At 43.0% G+C, this 27535-nt stretch overlaps 1 protein-coding gene across 2 annotated transcripts in view; it reads left to right on the top strand.

The window, feature by feature from the left end:
* PLEKHA5 (pleckstrin homology domain containing A5) overlaps window positions 1-27535 on the top strand; it is a 1264477-nt gene that overhangs the window by 1067562 nt on the left and 169380 nt on the right. For both annotated transcript variants that reach the window (XM_053719122.1, XM_053719123.1), the window contains exon 22: window positions 8690-8810. In XM_053719122.1, the coding sequence (XP_053575097.1) occupies window positions 8690-8810 (121 nt within the window). The remainder of the gene's footprint in view (window positions 1-8689; window positions 8811-27535) is intronic.

The raw sequence follows: 27535 nt of genomic DNA, 5'->3' as shown, positions 1-27535 counted from the left end.
GAGAGCGCTTACGAAAAATTGAAGCGTACAACCCTAAAGGATTTACTTGAAAGCAGAGGGGGGTACGCCAGCAACCGGCCGAGGAGAGAGCTGATCGCAGAATTGACCGAACTGGATCAGAGCTTCACAATGGCGGAAACACCGACCACGATTAGTGACGAAAAAAACAGGATTGTTCGGGAAAGGCTCTCATTATACGAGCCGAACCCCTCCATGGAATTGGTACAGCAGTTGATGGCGGAGGCGGGCGAGGATATACGAGAGACTCGAGCCCACGAACTCAACCTAGTGAACGCACACCGCAATGCTGAAGCCCCGCAGGTAATCATCCCTGTCGAAAATGCTGGGAGGCCCAAGATACCCTATGCGGCATTTCGACCCTTTCTAGAGAGCGAGACAGGGATTGATGAATATTTGGCGGACTTCGAAAGGCAATGTGCCCTGCACCAGATTCCCAACAGAGAGTGGCCCACGATATTGTCTGGGAAACTATCCGGGCGAGCCCTGGAAACTTTTCGTACTCTGGGTGCTGAGGAAGTGACACAGTATGAGCTAGTTAAGGAGACACTGTTGCGACGGTACGCTGTAACTCCGGACACGTATCGCCGACAGTTTCGGGGCACGGAAAAGAAGCCTAACGATACCCATATGGAATGGGCGCACCGAATGCGGAGAGCGGCAAATCACTGGCTGAGCGGAAGTAAAGCGGTGACTGGGGAGGAAATTTTACAATTGTTTCTCTTAGAACATTTTTATAATGGCATGGAAGAGCAAGGGAAGGAATGGCTGCGAGACAGGCGGCCTTCTACCTTAGAAGAAGCAGCCAAATTGGCCGATGAACATTATGACTCCCGTCTTCACGAACCCATGAACTACCGAGCTCCAGCACGGGTCGAACCCAGAGAGGTTTACCGTGCACCCCCTCGTGCTGAATTCCGAGCCCCGGTGCCCACAGGGCCCGTCCGACACTCAGGACCACCCAATAACAGCTCTGAGCGTCCCAGACCGACTTGCCACCGATGCAAGCAACCAGGGCATTTCATGGCTAGCTGCCCCCTTAATACGCACCAGACACCCAGGAATTACAATTACCCCTCTGGGTCCTATCGTCCGGCCCGGGCCCTCTGTGTTAACCAAGAGGCCCCTATGGAGGGATATGTGGGGCCGCTTCACGAGGCAGACCCTGTATATGCTGCCTCAGATAACCGCCAGCACCATCGGCAGAGGGTATGGCTCGAGGGGCGATCTACCGAGGGATTGCGAGACACAGGGGCTACTATCACGCTGGTACAGAGTCATTTGGTGCCAGAGCACAAGCGATCCGGACAGACTGTGGCCGTTAGAGTGGCGGGGGGGGATGTGTACAAAATTCCAACAGCTAAAGTGCATCTTGATTGGGGAGCGGGAAAGGGGGCTGTGAACGTGGGCCTAATGGATAATTTACCTGCCGAAGTACTACTGGGCAACGATTTGGGCCCCATGACTTCTGCCTATGCTCCAGTATGCAACAACGAGGCGGACCCAGTGACTACACGGGCCCAAGCCCGGACGGAGCGAGAGCTCTCACCAGTGCGGGAGACACAGGTAAGACCTACCCCGACCTTGCCTGACAGGTTAGGCCCCATACCCTGGGACACCCCAGATGCTTTCGAGGCAGAGTCTAAGACTGACCCGACCTTACAAAAGTACCAGGAACGAGCAGAGACCGGAGGGGGCGGGGCAGATAACGAAACATTCTTATGGGAAAAAGGGAAACTATACCGCTGGACAGAGAAAAGGGGACAGCGTAGGCGACAGCTGGTAGTGCCCCACAAATACCGTCAAGAAATCCTCAAAATAGGCCACGACATCCCCTTAGCAGGCCACCTAGCTGTAACCCGTACCCTACACCGCATTACTCGCACGTTCTTTTGGCCAGGGGTGCACGCTGATGTTAGAACTTACTGTAACACCTGCGATGTGTGTCAACGAGTAGGAAGGCGAGGCGATCACCCTAAAGCCCAGCTAGTAAATATGCCCATTGTAGAGGAACCCTTCAGTCGGGTTGCTATTGACCTAGTGGGACCACTGGCTACCCCTAGTCCCTCCGGTAAGCGCTACATTCTTACCGTAGTGGACTACGCTACCAGGTACCCAGAGGCTGTCGCCCTATCCAACATACAAGCGGATACGGTAGCGAATGCACTAGTACAGGTGTTCTCCCGGGTAGGATTTCCAAAAGAAATCCTATCCGACCGAGGCACCCAATTTACGGCTGAATTAACCCAACAACTCTGGCAGGTTTGCAAAATTAAGTCCCTCCTGAGCTCCCCATACCACCCCCAGACGAACGGGCTGTGTGAGAGGTTCAATGGGACCCTCAAGCAAATGCTCAAGACGTTCACTCAGGAATACCGAGACTGGGAACGCTTCCTGCCGCACCTCCTATTTGCTTATCGGGAGGTGCCCCAGGAAACGACAGGGTTCTCTCCCTTCGAGTTGCTCTACGGAAGAAAGGTACGGGGACCCCTAAACCTGATCCGGGAGCACTGGGAGGGAGAGATGGAGGCTGACGGTGTCCCCATTGTGCCATACGTGCTGGAACTCAGGGACCGAATGGAGCAATTAGCCAAATCCGTGCGGGCTAATCTCCAGTTGGCCCAGAGAAGACAGAAAGTATGGTACGATCGGGGGGCCCGAAAGAGAATCTTCACCATAGGACAAAAGGTGTTAGTACTTAAGCCGGTGAAGACAGACAAATTGCAGGCGTCCTGGCAGGGTCCCTACCAGATCGTAGAGAAAAGGGGAGACACCACTTATGTGATAGCTAGCTGCCATGACAACAATCTTAGAAAGACATTCCATGTAAACATGCTCAAGGAATATTTTGAGCGACCAGAGAACGTGATGGCCGTATGTTGTTCCCCTCAGGAAGACCCCGACAGTTTACCCATTCCAGACCTATTAGAAAAGAGTCTCCCCACAGGTATAGTGGCGCAGGTTCAGATAGGGGACCGACTTAGCCCCACTGAAAGGGAGCAGCTCAACCAACTCCTCCAGTCCAAACACCTCACCTTCTCCCCGAAGCCAGGGTACACTACTTTAACCACCCACCAGGTAGATACTCCGGGACAAGCTCCCTTGAGCCAGGCTCCGTACCGAATCCCCGAAGCAGTTAGGACAGGAATGAAGAAGGAGATCGATGAGATGCTCCAGCTCAGGGTAATTGAGCCCTCCGATAGTCCATGGGCCTCCCCAGTTGTCTTGGTGCCCAAGAAAGATGGGACCACCCGGTTCTGCGTAGACTATCGGAGGCTCAATGAAAATACCGTGACGGACGCTTACCCTATGCCCAGGGTAGACGAGCTACTCGATCGTATAGCCAGGGGAAATTACCTGACCACTATTGACCTCTGCAAAGGTTACTGGCAGATTCCCCTGGCCCCGGAGGCTATCCCCAAGTCGGCATTTGTCACCCCATTCGGCTTATATCAGTTTAGGGTAATGCCGTTTGGGATGAAGAATGCCCCAGCTACATTCCAGCGCTTGGTGGATAGGCTCCTGGATGGCTTCCAGAGTTTTGCTTGCGCCTACCTGGACGACATAGCGATCCACAGTGAGTCCTGGGAGGACCACTTAGCTCATGTGGGAATGGTTCTGGATCAGATCTGGGCTGCTGGCCTGACTCTGAAGCCAGAAAAATGCCACTTTGGGATGGCCGAGGTACAGTACCTGGGTCACCGGGTGGGGTGTGGAAAGCAGCAACCAGAGCCGGCCAAAATAGAAGCTGTCGCCAATTGGCCCACCCCCATCACTAAGACTCAGGTCCTAGCCTTCCTGAGCACGGCAGGGTACTATAGACGGTTCGTACCAGACTACAGCACACTTGCCAAACCCCTGACTGACTTGACCAAGAAGAACTTACCTCGACAGGTCCTGTGGTCTCCCCACTGTGAAACGGCTTTCCAGGCTCTCAAAAATGCTCTAATTAACGCTCCTGTCTTGGCGGCCCCAGCCCTTAACAAACGTTTTATCGTCCATACAGATGCTTCCATGTTCGGGCTGGGAGCTGTCCTCAGCCAAGTAGGCGAAGATGGAGGGGAGCATCCAGTTGCCTACATCAGCCGGAAGCTCCTGCCCCGCGAAGTCAGCTATGCAGCGGTCGAAAAGGAGTGTTTGGCTTTGGTGTGGGCATTAAAGAAATTGACTCCCTATTTATATGGTCAGGAGTTCACTCTGGTCACCGACCATAACCCGTTGGTGTGGCTGAACCGGGTCTCTGGAGATAACGGCAGGCTATTACGTTGGAGCTTATCGTTGCAACCCTTCAATTTCACCATTACTTACAGACCTGGGAAACAGAATGGCAACGCCGACGGGTTGTCCAGACAAACCGACCTCAGCCCCGCATAACCAGCGGTCTGGACAGCCTTAGTCTGCCCCGAAAAGGGGTGAGACCGTGTCTGCCAGAGTGTTCCACAGAAAGGGAGCACTGTTACAGAAGCATTAGTTATTTTGTTGTGAAGAGCTTATTTCCCAGCAGCAATGCCTGAACCAGCAAGCCAGCGCCTAAGAAGGGCTCCAAGAAAACCGTAACAAGTATCATTTCATAAAGAGTTAACTCTTTTTTTTTCAGCTTTTAGAAACTATTGCCTAAATACACATTTGCTGGCCTCAGCTCTAAGTTTAGGGATAACCAATCCCATTGTCTAATCACCTCTGGAGCCAGACTGCTAATTGATAAGATGAACTTGTAAACTTGTTATCTTAAGTACTGTAATCCTATTGTGGCCTGTCAAAGGACAGTGCTCTCTATCTAAATGTGTGATGGGGGATTTTGTGCTTCCCCCCCTCTCCCCCTGGGAGTGCCCTGTGTGCATGTAACCTTAATAAAAAGCAGGCTGGGCATCCCAGTCCTGAGTTCTTGTTTGACCCTCAATCGCAGCGTTGACTCGTTTTTGTGGGCAGAAGGGTATCCTAGCTGTACTGCAGCTAAGGGAGATTATTCTATATTTGCGAGACTCATATAGAATACTATGGAAAGCAGCTTCTCCCCTCTTTAGCAATAGGGATCCAGGCTACTTAGCGGTCCATCTCTCAGCGAGACTAAGGGTAACCGTAACAGGTACTGAGTTTGCTTACTTCTTGTTAAGAAGTTGTTTTCTTGTTCTACAAGTTATGAAGGCCCTTCTATCCTAGATGTTAGGCTGGTCCTAATTTATTCATCCGGGTAGGGCGTCCAATGTTTGATGTACTCAGTCCTAGGTGTCCTGTCCCTGCATAGTTAACAGGGTTATCTGGGATTACAGATCCTGCTATGACAGTATACTTGAGGTCCTTTGGTTCTCCCCTTCGAAAGATAAAGGGGTTCAGATGACGCCATAGAGATCTTCCGTACCTGGTTTGGGGGGTTACTTCTCCTCTATCATACTTAATTCCAGATTGCATTGTACTTATTAGTCCCGATCTCTTTCAACAGGGCCTCTTCCTTATGGTCAAGGTTGGTTGTGTACTTCGTTTCCCCTTTCCTTGGGGTCAGTCTTCCTGTCGTCTGATGGAGGAAATCCGGTCCTTAGGGTCCGCTTTCTTACGATATCCTGTTCTGATCCTATAATTTTTGGGATCTGGGGGATTGTATGTTGTCTCTTTTACAAATGTAAGGTTGGCCCTGCTTGGGCGATTCAGTTGAGTTCCTTCGCCTGCTAGGAGTTTTAGGATGATCGTTCATTTGTCAATTCCTTGAGCAGTAGGGGCCCCCGGAGATTGATCCAGAGTGGATATTTAGAGACTGTTATATTCTCTCAAACAGAGATTACTTTCTAGTTTGAGTTCTGATCTCTTTTGGGTCCTGCCTTCGTCTTATTTGGTGGGTGTGGATCCAAGAGGCCCGTTGGGGATGAGTTCAGTCTCTGGGATACTTACATGGGAGATCATTGTTTAAGACCCCGTGGAGGCATGGCTGTGATTGCATCAACTTCAGTGCAAGGTCATCTTCAGATTGAGTACTCTTGGGGATGTTCCTCAAGGGTTATTTGTTTGGTTCCGGGTGTCCAATCTTTTAACCTAGTCCTGGTCTTCTACTGGCCTTTTTGGTTACTCTGTTTTCCAGATCTCATAGACGTTGGATCTGGCCGGTTGAGTAGCAGGTTGGGTTTCCCGATCCTGGGAAAATCTCCTTGTTCCTACTGGTGGCTTCTTTTTATTCCTTCCGGAGAAATGGGAATTTCTCTACTGAGCTGGCTGTAGTGGCCGGAGGGTTACCTTAGCTGCCTAGCAAGCGGATTTGCAGTTTGAAGACCAGTTCCAGCTTTTTGCGCCTTGCATGTGGGCTAGCAAATTGTTGGGTCTCTGATTTTCTTCTATTTTGGAGAATCTGATCTATTGCATCTATCCTGTTGGCTACTCCAGAGGTCGTTTTCCTCCTCTGATCCTGGAGTTCAGTGGGGTTTGCCTCCCTGCTTTGCTTGCAGGACGTCATGAGTTTGTGTCCACCTGGAAGGTTGGATTTTCATGTTGCATACTTTTCTGATAGTTGTTAGTCGAGGGTCTCTCTTGGTTGAGTGTACTTCCCCTCCGATTCTGAAGGGAAATGTAGATAGGTATTTGGGAACCCGAGCTAGTCTCTCTGGGGGTTCGTGCCTCTTTCCTTTCCGGGGGATCTCGTGGCTGGAGATTATTTGCTAATCTCCGGGCCTGGTCGTTACAGTGAATTTTTGTTCTCCCTTGTCCTTTGGACTTTACCAGTCGCGTCAGTGCTGGGACTGTTTGCTCAGAGTAGGGGTCAGGGATTCTGACTGTTCTGTTAAGCATCGACCGCGTATCATGAGGGGCTACTGAGTGCTCCTTCCTTACATGGGTGGCCTTGCGGTGGTACCTTTCCTCTGCGAGTTGCTGGTTTTTTATTCTTGGTCAGGGTGCTGTCCTCCCTTCCCTGTGTTCTGGTAGGGGTGGAATTGATCTGCACTGTTTTCAGAGTTTTTTTTGTAGGCTTGACGCTTAGTTGGACCGCCTATCAGATGTTGACTGGGGCGTAAACGGATATTCCTATCTGTTGTGTCTGTTCTATTTCCGGGGGTTTTTTGACCCTTGGGTGTTCAGTTTTCTTAGTGCTGGATAGCGCTCTGTGGTAAGGTAGAGGGTTCTACTTTTTTGTCCTTTTAGGTCTTCGGTTCTGGTTAGGACTTTGCATTAGTTCCTTGGGACTCATGTAGGAGGTGGTCTGGAACTTTCTCTTTCTTGGTTTGCCCTTGATTTTTGGGGGTTTGTTTTAGTGGTCTTTTTGGACTTCCTTATCTGATCTTAATCTTCTTCTGGAAGATTGTGAGGAGAATTTTGGTGTCCCCCTTCCCATTGGTCAGGCAGTGGTTTTCCTTGGCGGGCTTCGAGTCAGCGGGATTTTTGTCTCCTCAGAGGTTTTGTGCTCAGTGGAGTCTAGGGATCTGAGTGGTCTCTAGCAAGGCTCTTTATGGTTCTAACTAATAGGCAGTTACTGGGTCCTCTTCCTTTTGTCCTTTCTGTGTCTGTTGACGCAGTTTTTTTTTATCAGGAGTTTGGGTTATATCAGGCTGTGGTGCCCTCAGAATGGGCCGCCTTTTTTGTTCCCACCTATTTTGCACTCAAGTGTCCTCTATAGCTTGGGTATTGATTTGCCAAAAGTAATGAACGCAGCTGTGGACTCTCCCTGTTTAAGAAGAAAAACTTAATTATGCTTACCAGATAAATTTATTTTCTTCTGACGGGGAGAGTCCACAACTCCCCGCCCGTGTTTGTTTCATGGGGCGGCCTTTATTTTTTGTTCTTCTGGCATTTTTTTTTCACCCTGATATTTCTCCTACTGTTCCTTGTTCCCTTGGCAGAATGACTGGGGGATGAGGGAAGTGGGGGAGGTATTTAAGCCTTTGGCTGGGGTGTCTTTGCCTCCTCCTGGTGGCCTGGTTCTGTATTTCCCAAAAGTAATGAATGCAGCTGTGGACTCAAAGAAAATTATCTGGTAAGCATAATTTAAGTTTTTGGTGCCCCCTCAAACCAATCAGGAATAACATTTCTTATACAAGATTCTTGCCAGCTTGGAGAGGTGGGACTACAAAGTAAAACACCCTTGACTTGACATTTCCTGTTCTATAAAACCTCCCTCCTTGTTAGGTCATGTTGTTTTACAAAGCTGACAAGGAATGAGTGAATGTTGACTATAATATTTGTAGAAGATGTCATAGAATGTCTTATATGATAGCTTTGTACTATTAAAGTGGGAAACCTCTAGCATCTCGGACACATGCTTAGGACACCATCCCTTTCTTAGTTGGAAAGTTGACAGAGAGAACCTCTCATTCCTTGTCTGACCATTCTTTAAAGTTTTCGTAAAATTTCCTTATATGGGCCATATAATGCTTAGTAGAGCGCAGCCTTCAAAGCAAAGAGTCTTGGGTGGTGGTTTAGATGTTTAAGTTCTGAGCAGTTTAGGGGTTCAGTTCTTTGTAACTGTAAAGATAAATACTCATTTGTTACAGCTTCAGTTCAATAACAACATATTTATAACAAATAGTTATTCTTTCTCACCTGACACGTGGTTACGTGATTTACTGGGCTCATTCTTTGTTCCCATTTGTTTTTCCATTAGAAGGTTCATCACTGCCCTCATAACCTTTCTTAGTAATGAGCACTTGATGTTACACAATATTTAACAAGTGTTGTATTGGTCTTTTCCTCTCAGGGCCCTGATTACCGGCTTTACAAGAGTGAGCCGGAGCTCACAACAGTAACAGAAGTTGATGAAACTAATGGGGAGGACAAGCCTGATGTTTCTCTGGACCTAGAGACCGCTGCAGGCAAAGGCAAGTAATGACATCTCATAGGGCGCAAGTAGCTGTAAACTACAAGTGGACATATTAAACTACTGTGTGCATATTATGAATCTCACTGCCTCGTACGTTTTTATACTAACTCTCTGTAGCTTCTTGATGTGGCAGAAGTTTCACAAGAAGATAGATAGTGTATACCCTGAGGTCACGTGTAGGTCAGAGCATTATTACTCATTAAGGGTTTCATGCGCCCCTCCAGCTTGTCTAGATTATCAGTGGCGAGATAGCAAAGAGAAGGACTCTATGTAAGCGGTGTGAAATCATTGTACTTGAGTTAGCAAAAGGCAGCAGCACTTTATATCTGTTCACGTTTCACATTGACGTAAGTTGCCGCTTACGGTTAATTTTAATCTTTCTCTACATCTTCAGAGCGCTTTTAAATGTTAGTTATTAATCTCTTGATGAACGCTTTAGGATCATTTATTGCAATTTAACTTTCCCCTTAAACAGACAGTAAAAAGTAAACTTATATGAATTGGACAGAGCATAACATTTCTTTCTCCAACATAGGTGTGTCCGGTCCACGGCGTCATCCTTACTTGTGGGATATTCTCTTCCCCAACAGGAAATGGCAAAGAGCCCAGCAAAGCTGGTCACATGATCCCTCCTAGGCTCCGCCTACCCCAGTCATTCTCTTTGCCGTTGTACAGGCAACATCTCCACGGAGATGGCTTAGAGTCTTGCCCACTCAGGAGGCCCCTAGTACATCTAGCGCGCCAATACTCCTTACTATGCAACAATTAACGGCTGTAATGGATAATTCTGTCAAAAACATTTTAGCCAAAATGAACCCTTGTCAGCGTAAGCGTGGCTGCTCTGTTTTAGATACTGAAGAGCATGACGACGCTGATATTAATATCTCTGAAGGGCCCCTAACCCAGTCTGATGGGGCCAGGGAGGTTTTGTCTGAGGGAGAAATTACTGATTCAGGGAACATTTCTCAACAGGCTGAACCTGATGTGATTGCATTTAAATTTAAGTTGGAACATCTCCGCATTCTGCTTAAGGAGGTATTATCCACTCTGGATGATTGTGAAAAGTTGGTCATCCCAGAGAAACTATGTAAAATGGACAAGTTCCTAGAGGTGCCGGGGCTCCCAGAAGCTTTTCCTATACCCAAGCGGGTGGCGGACATTGTTAATAAAGAATGGGAAAGGCCCGGTATTCCTTTCGTCCCTCCCCCCATATTTAAAAAATTGTTTCCTATGGTCGACCCCAGAAAGGACTTATGGCAGACAGTCCCCAAGGTCGAGGGAGCGATTTCCACTTTAAACAAACGCACCACTATACCCATAGAGGATAGTTGTGCTTTCAAAGATCCTATGGATAAAAAATTAGAAGGTTTGCTTAAAAAGATGTTTGTTCAGCAGGGTTACCTTCTACAACCAATTTCATGCATTGTCCCTGTCGCTACAGCCGCATGTTTCTGGTTCGATGAGCTGATAAAGACGCTCGATAGTGATTCTCCTCCTTATGAGGAGATTATGGACAGAATCAATGCTCTCAAATTGGCTAATTCTTTCACCCTAGACGCCACTTTGCAATTGGCTAGGTTAGCGGCTAAGAATTCTGGGTTTGCTATTGTGGCGCGCAGAGCGCTTTGGTTGAAATCTTGGTCGGCTGATGCGTCTTCCAAGAACAAGCTACTAAACATTCCTTTCAAGGGGAAAACGCTGTTTGGCCCTGACTTGAAAGAGATTATCTCTGATATCACTGGGGGTAAGGGCCACGCCCTTCCTCAGGATCGGCCTTTCAAGGCAAAAAATAGACCTAATTTTCGTCCCTTTCGTAAAAACGGACCAGCCCAAAGTGCTACGTCCTCTAAGCAAGAGGGTAATACTTCTCAAGCCAAGCCAGCTTGGAGACCAATGCAAGGCTGGAACAAGGGAAAGCAGGCTAAGAAACCTGCCACTGCTACCAAGACAGCATGAAATGTTGGCCCCCGATCCGGGACCGGATCTGGTGGGGGGCAGACTCTCTCTCTTCGCTCAGGCTTGGGCAAGAGATGTTCTGGATCCTTGGGCGCTAGAAATAGTCTCCCAAGGTTATCTTCTGGAATTCAAGGGACTTCCCCCAAGGGGGAGGTTCCACAGGTCTCAGTTGTCTTCAGACCACATAAAAAGACAGGCATTCTTACATTGTGTAGAAGACCTGTTAAAAATGGGAGTGATTCATCCTGTTCCATTAAGAGAACAAGGGATGGGGTTCTACTCCAATCTGTTCATAGTTCCCAAAAAAGAGGGAACGTTCAGACCAATCTTAGATCTCAAGATCTTAAACAAGTTTCTCAAGGTTCCATCGTTCAAGATGGAAACCATTCGAACTATTCTTCCTTCCATCCAGGAAGGTCAATTCATGACCACGGTGGATTTAAAGGATGCGTATCTACATATTCCTATCCACAAGGAACATCATCGGTTCCTAAGGTTCGCATTCCTGGACAAACATTACCAGTTCGTGGCGCTTCCTTTCGGATTAGCCACTGCTCCAAGGATTTTCACAAAGGTACTAGGGTCCCTTCTAGCTGTGCTACGACCAAGGGGCATTGCGGTAGTACCTTACTTGGACGACATTCTGATTCAAGCGTCGTCCCTTCCTCAAGCAAAGGCTCACACGGACATCGTCCTGGCCTTTCTCAGATCTCACGGTTGGAAAGTGAACGTGGAAAAGAGTTCCCTATCCCCGTCAACAAGGGTTCCCTTCTTGGGAACAATTATAGACTCCTTAGAAATGAGGATTTTTCTGACAGAGGTCAGAAAAACAAAACTTCTAGACTCTTGTCGGATACTTCATTCCGTTCCTCTTCCTTCCATAGCTCAGTGCATGGAAGTGATCGGGTTGATGGTAGCGGCAATGGACATAGTTCCTTTTGCGCGCATTCATCTAAGACCATTACAACTGTGCATGCTCAGTCAGTGGAATGGGGACTATACAGACTTGTCTCCGAAGATACAAGTAAATCAGAGGACCAGAGACTCACTCCGTTGGTGGCTGTCCCTGGACAACCTGTCACAAGGGATGACATTCCGCAGACCAGAGTGGGTCATTGTCACGACCGACGCCAGTCTGATGGGCTGGGGCGCGGTCTGGGGATCCCTGAAAGCTCAGGGTCTTTGGTCTCGGGAAGAATCTCTTCTACCGATAAATATTCTGGAACTGAGAGCGATATTCAATGCTCTCAAGGCTTGGCCTCAGCTAGCGAGGACCAAGTTCATACGGTTTCAATCAGACAACATGACAACTGTAGCGTACATCAACCATCAGGGGGGAACAAGGAGTTCCCTAGCGATGGAAGAAGTGACCAAAATTATTCTATGGGCGGAGTCTCACTCCTGCCACCTGTCTGCTATCCACATCCCAGGAGTGGAAAATGGGGAAGCGGATTTTCTGAGTCGTCAGACATTGCATCCGGGGGAGTGGGAACTCCATCCGGAAATCTTTGCCCAAGTCACTCACCTGTGGGGCATTCCAGACATGGATCTGATGGCCTCTCGTCAGAACTTCAAAGTTCCTTGCTACGGGGCCAGATCCAGGGATCCCAAGGCGGCTCTAGTGGATGCACTAGTAGCACCTTGGACCTTCAAACTAGCTTATGTGTTCCCGCCATTTCCTCTCATCCCCAGGCTGGTAGCCAGGATCAATCAGGAGAGGGCGTCGGTGATCTTGATAGCTCCTGCGTGGCCACGCAGGACTTGGTATGCAGATCTGGTGAATATGTCATCGGCTCCACCTTGGAAGCTACCTTTGAGACGAGACCTTCTTGTTCAGGGTCCGTTCGAACATCCGAATCTGGTTTCACTCCAGCTGACTGCTTGGAGATTGAACGCTTGATTTTATCGAAGCGAGGATTCTCAGATTCTGTTATCGATACTCTTGTTCAGGCCAGAAAGCCTGTAACTAGAAAGATTTACCACAAAATTTGGAAAAAATATATCTGTTGGTGTGAATCTAAAGGATTCCCTTGGGACAAGGTTGAGATTCCTAGGATTCTATCCTTCCTTCAAGAAGGATTGGAAAAAGGATTATCTGCAAGTTCCCTGAAGGGACAGATTTCTGCCTTGTCGGTGTTACTTCACAAAAAGCTGGCAGCTGTGCCAGATGTTCAAGCCTTTGTTCAGGCTCTGGTTAGAATCAAGCCTGTTTACAAACCTTTGACTCCTCCTTGGAGTCTCAATTTAGTTCTTTCAGTTCTTCAGGGGGTTCCGTTTGAACCCTTACATTCCGTTGATATTAAGTTATTATCTTGGAAAGTTTTGTTTTTAGTTGCAATTTCTTCTGCTAGAAGAGTTTCAGAATTATCTGCTCTGCAGTGTTCTCCTCCTTATCTGGTGTTCCATGCAGATAAGGTGGTTTTACGTACTAAACCTGGTTTTCTTCCAAAGGTTGTTTCTAACAAAAACATTAACCAGGAGATTATCGTACCTTCTCTGTGTCCGAAACCAGTTTCAAAGAAGGAACGTTTGTTGCACAATTTGGATGTTGTTCGCGCTCTAAAATTCTATTTAGATGCTACAAAGGATTTTAGACAAACATCTTCCTTGTTTGTTGTTTATTCAGGTAAAAGGAGAGGTCAAAAAGCAACTTCTACCTCTCTCTCTTTTTGGATTAAAAGCATCATCAGATTGGCTTACGAGACTGCCGGACGGCAGCCTCCCGAAAGAATCACAGCTCATTCCACTAGGGCTGTGGCTTCCACATGGGCCTTCAAGAACGAGGCTTCTGTTGATCAGATATGTAGGGCAGCGACTTGGTCTTCACTGCACACTTTTACCAAATTTTACAAGTTTGATACTTTTGCTTCTTCTGAGGCTATTTTTGGGAGAAAGGTTTTGCAAGCCGTGGTGCCTTCCATTTAGGTGACCTGATTTGCTCCCTCCCTTCATCCGTGTCCTAAAGCTTTGGTATTGGTTCCCACATGTAAGGATGACGCCGTGGACCGGACACACCTATGTTGGAGAAAACAGAATTTATGTTTACCTGATAAATTACTTTCTCCAACGGTGTGTCCGGTCCACGGCCCGCCCTGGTTTTTTTAATCAGGTCTGATAATTTATTTTCTTTAACTACAGTCACCACGGTACCATATGGTTTCTCCTATGCAAATATTCCTCCTTAACGTCGGTCGAATGACTGGGGTAGGCGGAGCCTAGGAGGGATCATGTGACCAGCTTTGCTGGGCTCTTTGCCATTTCCTGTTGGGGAAGAGAATATCCCACAAGTAAGGATGACGCCGTGGACCGGACACACCGTTGGAGAAAGTAATTTATCAGGTAAACATAAATTCTGTTTTCTGGTGAGAGTCCACAAGCCATTACTCCTGGGAATTCCACTCCTGACCACTAGGAGCAGGCAAAGATTCCTAAAACTCCAAAAGCACCTAAAAGCTATCCCACCTTACTGAAAGCTAGACTTATCATTGCTTCCGCAGGAGAAAAGTTAAGAATGGAGGTGCTCCAGACGTTGTTCTGTGAGAGGGGACTTCAGACCGATTTGAGGCCCATTTTCTATTCATTTAACTACTGTTTGGATGGAGGGAAGTTTATGGAGTATTTTGTAGTGGCACAATTACACCCAGAGAGAGTTAATCAGAGGCCTGATACAGGTGTCGTAGGGACCGGACCCTAGCCTCTTCCTTGTTAATTCATTGCTAGCATTTTCATCATATACATGTGTGTGTGTATACATGTATCTGTGTTTGTGTATACATGTATCTGTGTTTGTGTATACATGTATCTGTGTTTGTGTATACATGTATCTGTGTGTGTGTATACATGTATCTGTGTTTGTGTATACATGTATCTGTGTATACTATACATGTATCTGTGTGTGTGTATACATGTATCTGTGTTTGTGTATACATGTATCTGTGTTTGTGTATACATGTATCTGTGTTTGGGAATACATGTATCTGTGTTTGTGTATACATGTATCTGTGTGTGTGTATACATGTATCTGTGTTTGTGTATACATGTATCTGTGTTTGTGTATACATGTATCTGTGTTTGTGTATACTATACATGTATCTGTGTTTGTGTATACATGTATCTGTGTTTGTGTATACATGCATCTGTGTATACTATACATGTATCTGTGTTTGTGTATACATGTATCTGTGTGTGTGTATACATGTATCTGTGTGTGTGTATACATGTATCTGTGTTTGTGTATACATGTATCTGTGTTTGTGTATACTATACATGTATCTGTGTTTGTGTATACATGTATCTGTGTTTGTGTATACATGCATCTGTGTATACTATACATGTATCTGTGTTTGTGTATACATGTATCTGTGTTTGTGTATACTATACATGTATCTGTGTTTGTGTATACATGTATCTGTGTTTGTGTATACATGCATCTGTGTATACTATACATGTATCTGTGTTTGTGTATACATGTATCTGTGTTTGTGTATACATGCATCTGTGTATACTATACATGTATCTGTGTTTGTGTATACATGTATCTGTGTATACTATACATGTATCTGTGTTTGTGTATACATGTATCTGTGTTTGTGTATACATGTATCTGTGTTTGTGTATACATGTGTTTGTGTATACTATACATGTATCTGTGTTTGTGTATACATGTATCTGTGTTTGTATCTACATGTATCTGTGTATACTATACATGTATCTGTGTTTGTGTATACATGTATCTGTGTATACTATACATGTATCTGTGTTTGTGTATACATGTGTTTGTGTATACATGCATCTGTGTATTCTATACATGTATCTGTGTTTGTGTATACATGTATCTGTGTTTGTGTATACATGCATCTGTGTATACTATACATGTATCTGTGTTTGTGTATACATGTGTTTGTGTATACATGTATCTGTGTATACTATACATGTATCTGTGTTTGTGTATACATGTATCTGTGTATACTATACATGTATCTGTGTTTGTGTATACATGTGTTTGTGTATACATGTATCTGTGTATACTATACATGTATCTGTGTATACTATACATGTATCTGTGTTTGTGTATACATGTATCTGTGTATACTATACATGTATCTGTGTATACTATACATGTATCTGTGTTTGTGTATACTATACATGTATCTGTGTTTGTGTATACATGTGTTTGTGTATACTATACATGTATCTGTGTTTGTGTATACATGTGTTTGTGTATACATGCATCTGTGTATACTATACATGTATCTGTGTTTGTGTATACATGTATCTGTGTTTGTGTATACATGCATCTGTGTTTGTGTATACATGTATCTGTGTTTGTATCTACATGTATCTGTGTATACTATACATGTATCTGTGTTTGTGTATACATATGTTTGTGTATACATGTATCTGTGTATACTATACATGTATCTGTGTATACTATACATGTATCTGTGTTTGTATCTACATGTATCTGTGTATACTATACATGTATCTGTGTTTGTGTATACATGTATCTGTGTATACTATACATGTATCTGTGTTTGTATCTACATGTATCTGTGTTTGTGTATACATGCATCTGTGTTTGTGTATACATGTATCTGTGTTTGTGTATACATGTATCTGTGTTTGTGTATACATGTGTTTGTGTATACATGTATCTGTGTTTGTGTATACATGTATCTGTGTTTGTGTATACATGTGTTTGTGTATACATGTATCTGTGTATACTATACATGTATCTGTGTATACTATACATGTATCTGTGTTTGTGTATACTATACATGTATCTGTGTTTGTGTATACATGTGTTTGTGTATACTATACATGTATCTGTGTTTGTGTATACATGCATCTGTGTTTGTGTATACATGCATCTGTGTTTGTGTATACATGTATCTGTGTATACTACACATGTATCTGTGTTTGTGTATACATATGTTTGTGTATACATGAATCTGTGTATACTATACATGTATCTGTGTTTGTGTATACATGTATCTGTGTATACTATACATGTATCTGTGTTTGTGTATACATGTATCTGTGTATACTATACATGTATCTGTGTTTGTGTATACATGCATCTGTGTTTGTGTATACATGCATCTGTGTTTGTGTATACATGTATCTGTGTTTGTATCTACATGTATCTGTGTATACTATACATGTATCTGTGTTTGTGTATACATGTATCTGTGTTTGTATCTACATGTATCTGTGTATACTATACATGTATCTGTGTTTGTGTATACATGTATCTGTGTTTGTATCTACATGTATCTGTGTATACTATACATGTATCTGTGTTTGTGTATACATGTATCTGTGTATAATATACATGTATCTGTGTTTGTGTATACATGTATCTGTGTATACTATACATGTATCTGTGTTTGTATCTACATGTATCTGTGTATACTATACATGTATCTGTGTTTGTGTATACATGTATCTGTGTTTGTGTATACATGTATCTGTGTTTGTATCTACATGTATCTGTGTATACTATACATGTATCTGTGTTTGTGTATACATGTATCTGTGTATACTATACATGTATCTGTGTTTGTGTATACATGCATCTGTGTTTGTGTATACATGTATCTGTGTTTGTATCTACATGTATCTGTGTATACTATACATGTATCTGTGTTTGTGTATACATGTATCTGTGTATACTATACATGTATCTGTGTTTGTGTATACATGTATCTGTGTTTGTATCTACATGTATCTGTGTATACTATACATGTATCTGTGTTTGTGTATACATGTATCTGTGTATACTATACATGTATCTGTGTTTGTGTATACATGCATCTGTGTTTGTGTATACATGTATCTGTGTATACTATACATGTATCTGTGTTTGTGTATACATGTATCTGTGTATAATATACATGTATCTGTGTTTGTGTATACATGTATCTGTGTATACTATACATGTATCTGTGTTTGTATCTACATGTATCTGTGTATACTATACATGTATCTGTGTTTGTGTATACATGTATCTGTGTTTGTGTATACATGTATCTGTGTTTGTGTATACATGTATCTGTGTTTGTATCTACATGTATCTGTGTATACTATACATGTATCTGTGTTTGTGTATACATGTATCTGTGTTTGTGTATACATGCATCTGTGTTTGTGTATACATGCATCTGTGTTTGTGTATACATGCATCTGTGTTTGTGTATACATGTATCTGTGTTTGTATCTACATGTATCTGTGTATACTATACATGTATCTGTGTTTGTGTATACATGTATCTGTGTATACTATACATGTATCTGTGTTTGTGTATACATGTATCTGTGTTTGTATCTACATGTATCTGTGTATACTATACATGTATCTGTGTTTGTGTATACATGTATCTGTGTATACTATACATGTATCTGTTTGTGTATACATGCATCTGTGTTTGTGTATACATGTATCTGTGTATACTATACATGTATCTGTGTTTGTGTATACATGTATCTGTGTTTGTGTATACATGTATCTGGTTTGTGTATACATGTATCTGTGGTTTTATCTGTGGTTTGTGTATACATGTATCTGTGGTTTGTGTATACATGTATCTGTGTATGTGTATACATGTATCTATGTATGTGTGTATGCATGTATCTGTGTGTGTGTATACATGTAACTGTGTGTGTGTGTATACATGTGTGTTTGTGTATATATGTATCTGTGTGTGTGTATACATGTGTGTATACATGTATCTGTGTGTGTATACATGTATCTGTGTGTGTATACATGTATCTCTGTGTGTGTATACATGTATATGTGTGTGTATACATGTATATGTGTGTATACATGTATATGTGTGTATACATGTATCTGTGTGTATACATGTATCTGTGTGTGCATACATGTATCTGTGTGTGCATACATGTATCTGTGTGTGTATACATGTATCTGTGTGTGTGTATACATGTATCTGTGTGTATACAGGTATATATGTGTGTGTTTATACATGTATATGTGTATGTGTATACATGTATATGTGCGTGTGTATACATGTATGTGCGTGTGTATACATGTATCTGTGTGTGTATACATGTATCTGTGTGTGTGTGTATACATGTATCTGTGTTTGTGTATACTATACATGTATCTGTGTGTGTGTATACATGTATCTGTGTTTGTGTATTTATGTGTTTACATGTATCTCTGTGTGTGTATACATGTGTATGTGTGTATACATGTATATGTGTGTATACATGTATCTGTGTGTGTGTGTGTGTGTGTATACATGTGTGTTTGTGTATATATGTTTCTGTGTTTGTGTATACATGTGTGTGTGTATACATGTATATGTGTGTATACATGTATCTGTGTGTGTGTATACATGTATCTGTGTGTATACAGGTATCTGTGTTTGTGTATACATGTATGTGTGTGTATACATGTATATTTGTGTATACATGTATCTGTGTGTGTGTATACATGTATCTGTGTGTGTATACATGTATCTCTGTGTGTGTATACATGCATATGTATGTGTGTGTTTATACATGTATATGTGTGTGTATACATATATCTGTGTGTGCATACATGTATCTGTGTGTGTGCATACATGTATCTGTGTGTGTGTATACATGTATCTGTGTGTGTGTATACATGTATCTGTGTGTGTATACATGTAGCTGTGTGTGTATACATGTATCTATGTGTGTATACATGTATCTGTGTGTGTATACATGTATATGTGCGTGTGTATACATGTATATGTGTGTGCATACATGTATCTGTGTGTGTATACATGTATCTGTGTGTGTATACATGTATCTGTGTGTGTATACATGTATCTATGTGTGTATACATGTATATATGTGTGTGTTTATACATGTATATGTGTATACATGTATATGTGCGTGTGTATACATGTATCTGTGTGTGTGTGTATACATGTATCTCTGTGTGTATACATGTATCTGTGTGTGTATACATGTATCTGTGTGTGTATACATGTATCTGTGTGTGTGTATACATGCATGTGTGTGTGTATACATGTATATGTGTGTGCATACATGTATCTGTGTGTGCATACATGTATCTGTGTGTGCATACATGTATCTGTGTGTGTATACATGTATCTGTGTGTGTATACATGTATCTATGTGTATATACATGTATATGTGTGTGTTTATACATGTATATGTGTATACATGTATATGTGCGTGTGTATACATGTATCTGTGTGTGTGTGTGTATACATGTATCTCTGTGTGTATACATGTATCTGTGTGTGTGTGTATACATGTATCTGTGTGTGTATACATGTATCTCTGTGTGTGTATACATGCATGTGTGTGTGTGTGTATACATGTATATGTGTGTGCATACATGTATCTGTGTGTGTATACATGTATCTGTGTGTGCATACATGTATCTGTGTGTGTATACATGTATCTGTGTGTGTATACATGTATCTATGTGTGTGTTTATACATGTATATATGTGTGTGTTTATACATGTATATGTGTATACATGTATATGTGCGTGTGTATACATGTATCTGTGTGTGTGTGTATACATGTATATGTGTTTGAGTATTTGTGTGTATACATGTATATGTGTGTGTATACATGTATATGTGTGTATTTGTGTATACATGTATCTGTGTGTGTGTATCTGTGTCTGTGTATACGTATATCTGTGTGTGTATACATGTATATGTATGTGTGTGTGTATACATGTATCTGTGCGTGTGTATACATGTATATATGTTTGTGTATATACATGTATCTCTGTGTGTGTATACATGTATCTGTGTTTGTGTATTTATGTGTTTACATGTATCTCTGTGTGTGTATACATGTGTATGTGTGTATACATGTGTATGTGTGTATACATGTATATGTGTGTATACATGTATCTGTGTGTGTGTGTATACATGTGTGTTTGTGTATATATGTATCTGTGTTTGTGTATACATGTGTGTGTGTATACATGTATATGTGTGTATACATGTATCTGTGTGTGTGTATACATGTATCTCTGTGTGTGTATACATGCATATGTGTGTGTGTGTGTTTATACATGTATATGTGTGTGCATACATGTATCTGTGTGTGTATACATGTATCTGTGTGTATACATGTATCTGTGTGTGTATACAGGTATCTGTGTTTGTGTATACATGTATGTGTGTGTATACATGTATATGTGTGTATACATGTATCTGTGTGTGTGTATACATGTATCTCTGTGTGTGTATACATGCATATGTGTGTGTGTGTGTTTATACATGTATATGTGTGTGTATACATGTATCTGTGTGTATACATGTATCTGTGTGTGTATACATGTATCTGTGTGTATACATGTATCTGTGTGTGTATACATGTATCTCTGTGTGTATACATGTATCTCTGTGTGTATACATGTATCTGTGTGTGTGTATACATGTATCTGTGTGTGTATGCATGTATCTCTGTGTGTGTATACATGCATGTGTGTGTGTATACATGTATATGTGTGTGCATGCATGTATCTGTGTGTGTATACATGTATCTGTGTGTGCATACATGTATCTGTGTGTATACATGTATCTGTGTGTGTATAAATGTATCTATGTGTGTATACATGTATCTATGTGTGTATACATGTATATATGTGTGTGTTTATACATGTATATATGTGTGTGTTTATACATGTATATGTGTATACATGTATATGTGCGTGTGTATACATGTATCTGTGTGTGTGTGTATACATGTATCTGTGTGTGTGTGTATACATGTATCTGTGTTTGAGTATTTGTGTGTATACATGTATATGTGTGTGTATACATGTATATGTGTGTATTTGTGTATACATGTATCTGTGTGTGTGTGTCTGTGTATACGTATATCTGTGTGTGTGTATACATGTATATGTATGTGTGTGTGTATACATGTATCTGTGCGTGTGTATACATGTATATATGTTTGTGTATATATACATGTATCTGTGTGTGTATACATGTATATGTGTGTGTATACATGTATATGTGTGTGTATACATGTATATGTGTGTGTATACATGTATCTGTGTGTGTATACATGTATATGTGTGTGTGTGTGTATACATGTATCTGTGTGTGTGTGTATACATGCTTCTTTTACAAGATATGACGAGTCCACGGATTTCATTCTTACTTATGGGATATCGCCTCCTGGTCAGCAGGAGGAGGCAAAGAGTACCACAGCAGAGCTGTATATATAGCTCCTCCTTTCCCTCCCCCCAGTCATTCTCTTTGCCTGTGTTAGTAAGATAGGAGTTGGCAAAGTGAGGTGTTAGTTTAGTTTCTTCAATCAAGATTTTATTGTTTTTAAAATAGTGCCTCTGAGTGCTGCTTTGTGCTAGGTTGTAGCCTAGACCAGCTCAATCTCCTCAATAAAGAAAAAGAGAAGCGTCTGGTGGCTTTAAGGCAATAGGAACTGGTGGGATTTTATTCTCACTGCGCCTCCTATACATATTTGCTGCCCTAAATACAGATAGCCTGAGCACTTTTAACTCAAGCTGATCTTTTTCCACAGCGCTATGGGAGGGAGAGGACCTCTGGAAACCTGATGGATGCCATGCTGTCGCACAGCATTCGAGGTAAGTGCTGACTTTTTTATTGTGGATCACTGACCTAGATCTCGGAGAAGTGGAGCACTTTACTGATTTGGTAAGAACTCCTATATTTTAAAGGAGAGACCTTGATAACGTACTTCCTTAGCAGGGGCTAGAGGATGATATGAGGCAGCCTGGTATTGACAGCTGCGTCCTTTATTATTAGGTTTATTGAAATGTTATGGGGGGAATCGTTTACACACCATTGGGCTTAGCTGTGGTAAAGGAAACTTGTCCCTATGCTCTGTCGGCTCCGTTTGTTTTCTAACTCTCCTCTTAAGCAACCGAGGGGTTCAGATTTGTTGCACCCTTGCTGGGCTAGGGAGCTCGCCTTTTTGTTTAAGGATCAGTCAAGCTGTGGGTGATTTATTTTCATTGGGGAGTGAGAGGTTATGTTTTATTCACCAGAAAACGGTAACTAAGATTATCCCCAAGTTTCGGATGCCGCATACGGTTCACTGTGGCGTAGTTAATAAAAAAAACAAAAAAACAACAACCGGGAACTGCATGGTATTACGCCCACGATGGGCAGAGCCTTGTGGGGGCCATTTTATTGTGTGCTGCGCAATTTTTGTTCTCTCCGGCTGTTGATCAGTCTCGGGAGCCACATGTCTCACCCAAGCGGCTTGTTATTGCTCCCGGTCGTTTAGTATAATAATAATAGCTACCGGGAGTGGATAGTTGTAATGCCCATGATGGGCGGAGATATACATGCATTCTTGCGCTCCCTACCTCCATTAGTATACTGGAGGGTAGAGCGTTTCTCTCAGATATATCTCGATCAGTACTAGAGATGCATCGTGTGTACAGACGTTGTTCAGAGTCTCTAAGTGTTAAACTGTTTTGGGCACTTTCAGCACAGAGGCTGAGTTTCAGTAGGTCCAGCACTGTTGACTTACTAATTTAATGTCAGAAGCACACAATGCTCACACTGTGGTTCTTTGATATTTAGAGAACAGTACACTGTTTTTATCAGTCCTCTTAAAAGATAATGTTTCTTCTACTAGATACGACGAGTCCACGGATTCATCCTTACTTGTGGGATATTATCCTCCTGCTAACAGGAAGTGTCAAAGAGCACCACAGCAGAGCTGTATATATAGCTCCTCCCTTCTCTCCACCCCCAGTCATTCTCTTTGCCTATACTAGTAATAGGAAGAGGTAAAGTGAAAGAGGTGATAAAATCATAGTTTTTATTTTCTTCATGCAAGACTTTTTTTATTTTAACTGGTACCGGTGAGTGCTATTTTTCCTCAGGCAGCAGATGGAAGATTATTTCTGCCTGGAGGTTGATGATCTTAGCAGTGGTCACTACGATCCAGAGGAGTTCCCACAGAATGGCTGAGGAGTACTTGAGAAGCTTCAGTGTGGGGAACGTTTTTCATGCTACAAGCATTGAGGTATGTTCAGTCATTTTTTTCTGGAGAGACTGTGGAATTTCAGAACCGGCTGACATAGTTCCCATGAGGGAAGGGGTAAGCAGTAATCCTACATGCAATGAAGGGATGTTACTGGGACCTGTATATTATGGGGCTAAAGACACTGGTAGCATAATCTTTGAGTGAAAACGATTTTATGTGCAGGAGCAAATAATGTTTTTAAGAACAAACGTCTGTATGTTTGATGGCACTGGAGGGTTTCACATGGCTGACAGTATTGTATTGGGTATATGAAAACCCACATGGCTAGTCCTATACCGCTTTACAGCGTTTTTTTTACTAAGCAGAGACATCGTATAAGTTGGGCGGGCCTAATCTTGCGCCTTAGATGCGCAGTTGTATTTCACATGAAGGCAGCAAGCTCCAGCTCCGGTGGGCCTAAACTGAAGAGATAGCCTAATCAAAGTGATAGTGTAATTCTCAGACCCCAGAGGGCAGGTAGGCGAGGTGCAGGGGGTTGCTATTTTATTTTTCATAACGTTTTTTTCTCATAGAGGGTTAATTGTCCCTTACTTGTGGTGCAATCTTAGGCTGCCAGATAAGACACATATATGCTAAAATTGTGAGTGTTATAACTTTTTAAAGCAGTTTTGGAAAAATTGTACGCTTTTCTTCTCTTAAAGGCGCGGTACCGTTTTTCAGATTGTTGTGTTTTTCATTAAATAAAGTGTTTTCAAGACTTTTTGTGGTTATTACTAGCCTGTTCAACATGTCTGACATTTAGGAAAGTCAATGCTCTATGTGTTTAGAAGCCATTGTGGAGCCCCCACTTAAAATGTGTCCCTCATGTACTGAAAGGGCCTTACATTGCAAAGAACATATTTTAGGTGATAAAAGTATGTCTCAGGATGATTCTCAGTCTGAAGAGAATCAGGTTATGCCATCCAATTCTCCCCAAGTGTCACAACCTTTAACGCCCTCTCAAGCGACGCCAAGTACTTCTAGTGCGTCTAATTATTTTACCCTGCAAGATATGGCTGCAGTAATGTCTACTACCCTTACAGAGGTATTATCTAAACTGCCAGGTTTACAGGGTAAGCGCAGTAGGTCAGGTATTAGAGTAAATGCTGAGCCCTCTGATGCTTTATTGGCCATCTCTGATGTACCCTCACAGTGTTCTGATTTGGCGGTGGGGGATTTGCTGTCTGAGGGAGAGCTTTCAGACTCAGGAAAGATGTTCCCTCAAACAGACTCAGATGTGACGGCCTTTAAGCTTGAACACCTCTGCTTCTTTCTCCGTGAGGTTTTAGCGACTCTGGATGATTGTGACCCTATTGTAATTCCACCAGAGAAATTGTGTAATATGGATAAATATCTAGAGGTCCCTACTTACACTAATGTTTTTCCAGTCCCTAGAAGGATTTCGGACATTGTTACTAAGGAATGGGATAGACCAGGCATTCCGTTCTCTCCCCCTCCTACTTTTAAGAAAATGTTTCCCATATCTGACACCATTCGGGATTCCTGGCAGACGGTCCCTAAGGTGGAGGGAGCTATTTCTACCCTGGCTAAGCGTACAACTATACCTATTGAGGAGAATTGTGCTTTCAAAGATCCTATGGATAAAAAATTAGAGGGTCTTTTAAAGAAATTGTTTATTTATCAGGGATTTCTTCTACAACCTATAGCGTGCATTGTTCCAGTAACTACTGCAGCAGCTTTTTGGTTTGAAGCTCTAGAGGAATCTCTTAAGGTTGAGACCCCATTAGATGATATTTTGGATAGAATTAAGACTCTCAAGCTAGCTAATTCTTTTATTACCGATGCCGCTTTTCAAATGGCTAAATTAGTGGCAAAAAAATGCAGGCTTTGCCATTTTAGCGCATAGAGCGTTATGGCTTAAGTCTTGGTCTGCTGATGTGCCATCAAAATCTAAACTTTTAGCTATTCCTTTTAAAGGTAAGACCCTATTCGGGCCTGAACTAAAGGAGATCATTTCCGACATGACTGGAGGTAAAGGTCATGCCCTTCCTCAGGACAAGACGGTTAAAATGAGGGCTAAACAAAATAATTTTCGTTCCTTTGAAATTTTAAAGGTGTTCCCTCTACTTCCTCCTCCGCCACAAAGCAGGAGGGGAATTTTGCACAAGCCAAGTCAGTCTGGAGACCTAACCAGACCTGGAATAAAGGTAAACAGGCCAAGAAGCCCGCTGTTGCTACCAAGACAGCATGAAGGGGCAGCCTTTCTTCTGATCTAGTAGGGGGCAGACTTTCTTCGCGCAGGCTTGGGCAAGGGATGTTCAGGATCCCTGGGCATTAGAAATCATGACCCAGGGGTATCGACTAGAGTTCAAGGATTTTCTCCCAAGGGGAAGATTTCATCTTTCACGTTTGTCTGTAGACCAGACAAAAAGAGAGGCGTTCTTACGTTGTGTAGAAGACCTATATACCATGGGTGTAATCTGCCCAGTTCCAAAACTAGAACAGGGGCAGGGGTTTTACTCAAATCTGTTTGTGGTTCCCAAAAAAGAGGGAACCTTCAGACCGATTTTAGATCTCAAATGCCTAAACAAATTTCTCAGAGTCCCATCAGTCCATTCCTCGGCCATCAGTGGCGCAGTGTATGGAGGTCATTGGATTAATGGTAGCGGCAATGGACATCATTCCGTTTGCTCGCTTACATCTCAGACCACTGCAGCTGTGCATGCTCAGACAGTGGAATGGGGATTATGCGGATTTATCTCCTCAGATAAATCTGGATCTAGAGACCAGAGACTCTCTTTGGTGGTTGTCACAGGATCATCTGTCCCAGGGAATGTGCTTCCGCAGGCCAGCATGGGTCATAGTGACGACGGACGCCAGCATCTTGGGCTGGGGTGCAGTCTGGAATTCCCTGAAGGCTCAGGGTGTTTGGACTCAGGAGGAGTCCCTACTACTAATCAATATTCTGGAACTGAGGGCAATTTTCAACGCGCTTCAAGCATGGCCTCAGTTGGCTTTGGCCAAATTCAGATTCCAGTCGGACAATATCACGACTGTAGCATATATCAATCATCAAGGGGGAACAAAGAGTAGCGATGATGGAGGTTTCCAAGATAATTCGATGGGCGGAGAATCACTCTTGCCATCTATCAGCAATCTATATCCCAGGAGTAGAGAACTGGGAAGCGGATTTTCTAAGTCGTCAGACTTTTCATCCGGGGGAGTGGGAGCTCCATCCGGAGGTGTTTGCGGCATTGATCCGTCAATGGGGCACACCGGAATTGGATTTGATGGCATCTCGTCAGAATGCCAAACTTCCTTGTTATGGGTCCAGATCAAGGGATCCCCAAGCAGTACTGACAGATGCTCTAGCAGTACCTTGCTCGTTCAACCTGGCTTATGTGTTTCCTCCTTTTCCTCTCCTACCTCGACTGATTGCCAGAATCAAACAGGAGAGGGCTTCGGTAATCTTGATAGCGCCTGCGTGGCCACGGAGGACTTGGTATGCAGATCTAGTGGAAATGTCATCTCTGCCACTGAGACAGGACCTTCTCATTCAAGGTCCGTTCCAACATCCAAATCGAAATTCTCTGCAGCTGACTGCCTGGAGATTGAACGCTTGATTTTATCTAAGCGGGGATCCTCTGAGTCGGTCATTGATACCTTGATTCAGGCTCGGAAGCCTGTCACTAGGAAAATTTACCATAAGATATGGCGTAAATATCTTTATTGGTGCGAATCTAAGGACTACTCGTGGAGTAGGGTTAGGATTCCTAGGATTTTGTCCTTTCT

The sequence above is a fragment of the Bombina bombina genome, chromosome 6 (genome assembly GCF_027579735.1).
Source record: "Bombina bombina isolate aBomBom1 chromosome 6, aBomBom1.pri, whole genome shotgun sequence".
NCBI classification, from domain to species: Eukaryota; Metazoa; Chordata; class Amphibia; order Anura; family Bombinatoridae; genus Bombina; species Bombina bombina.
The sequence above is the reverse complement of the archived record's forward strand: the minus strand, read 5'-3'. Positions and strand labels throughout refer to the sequence as shown.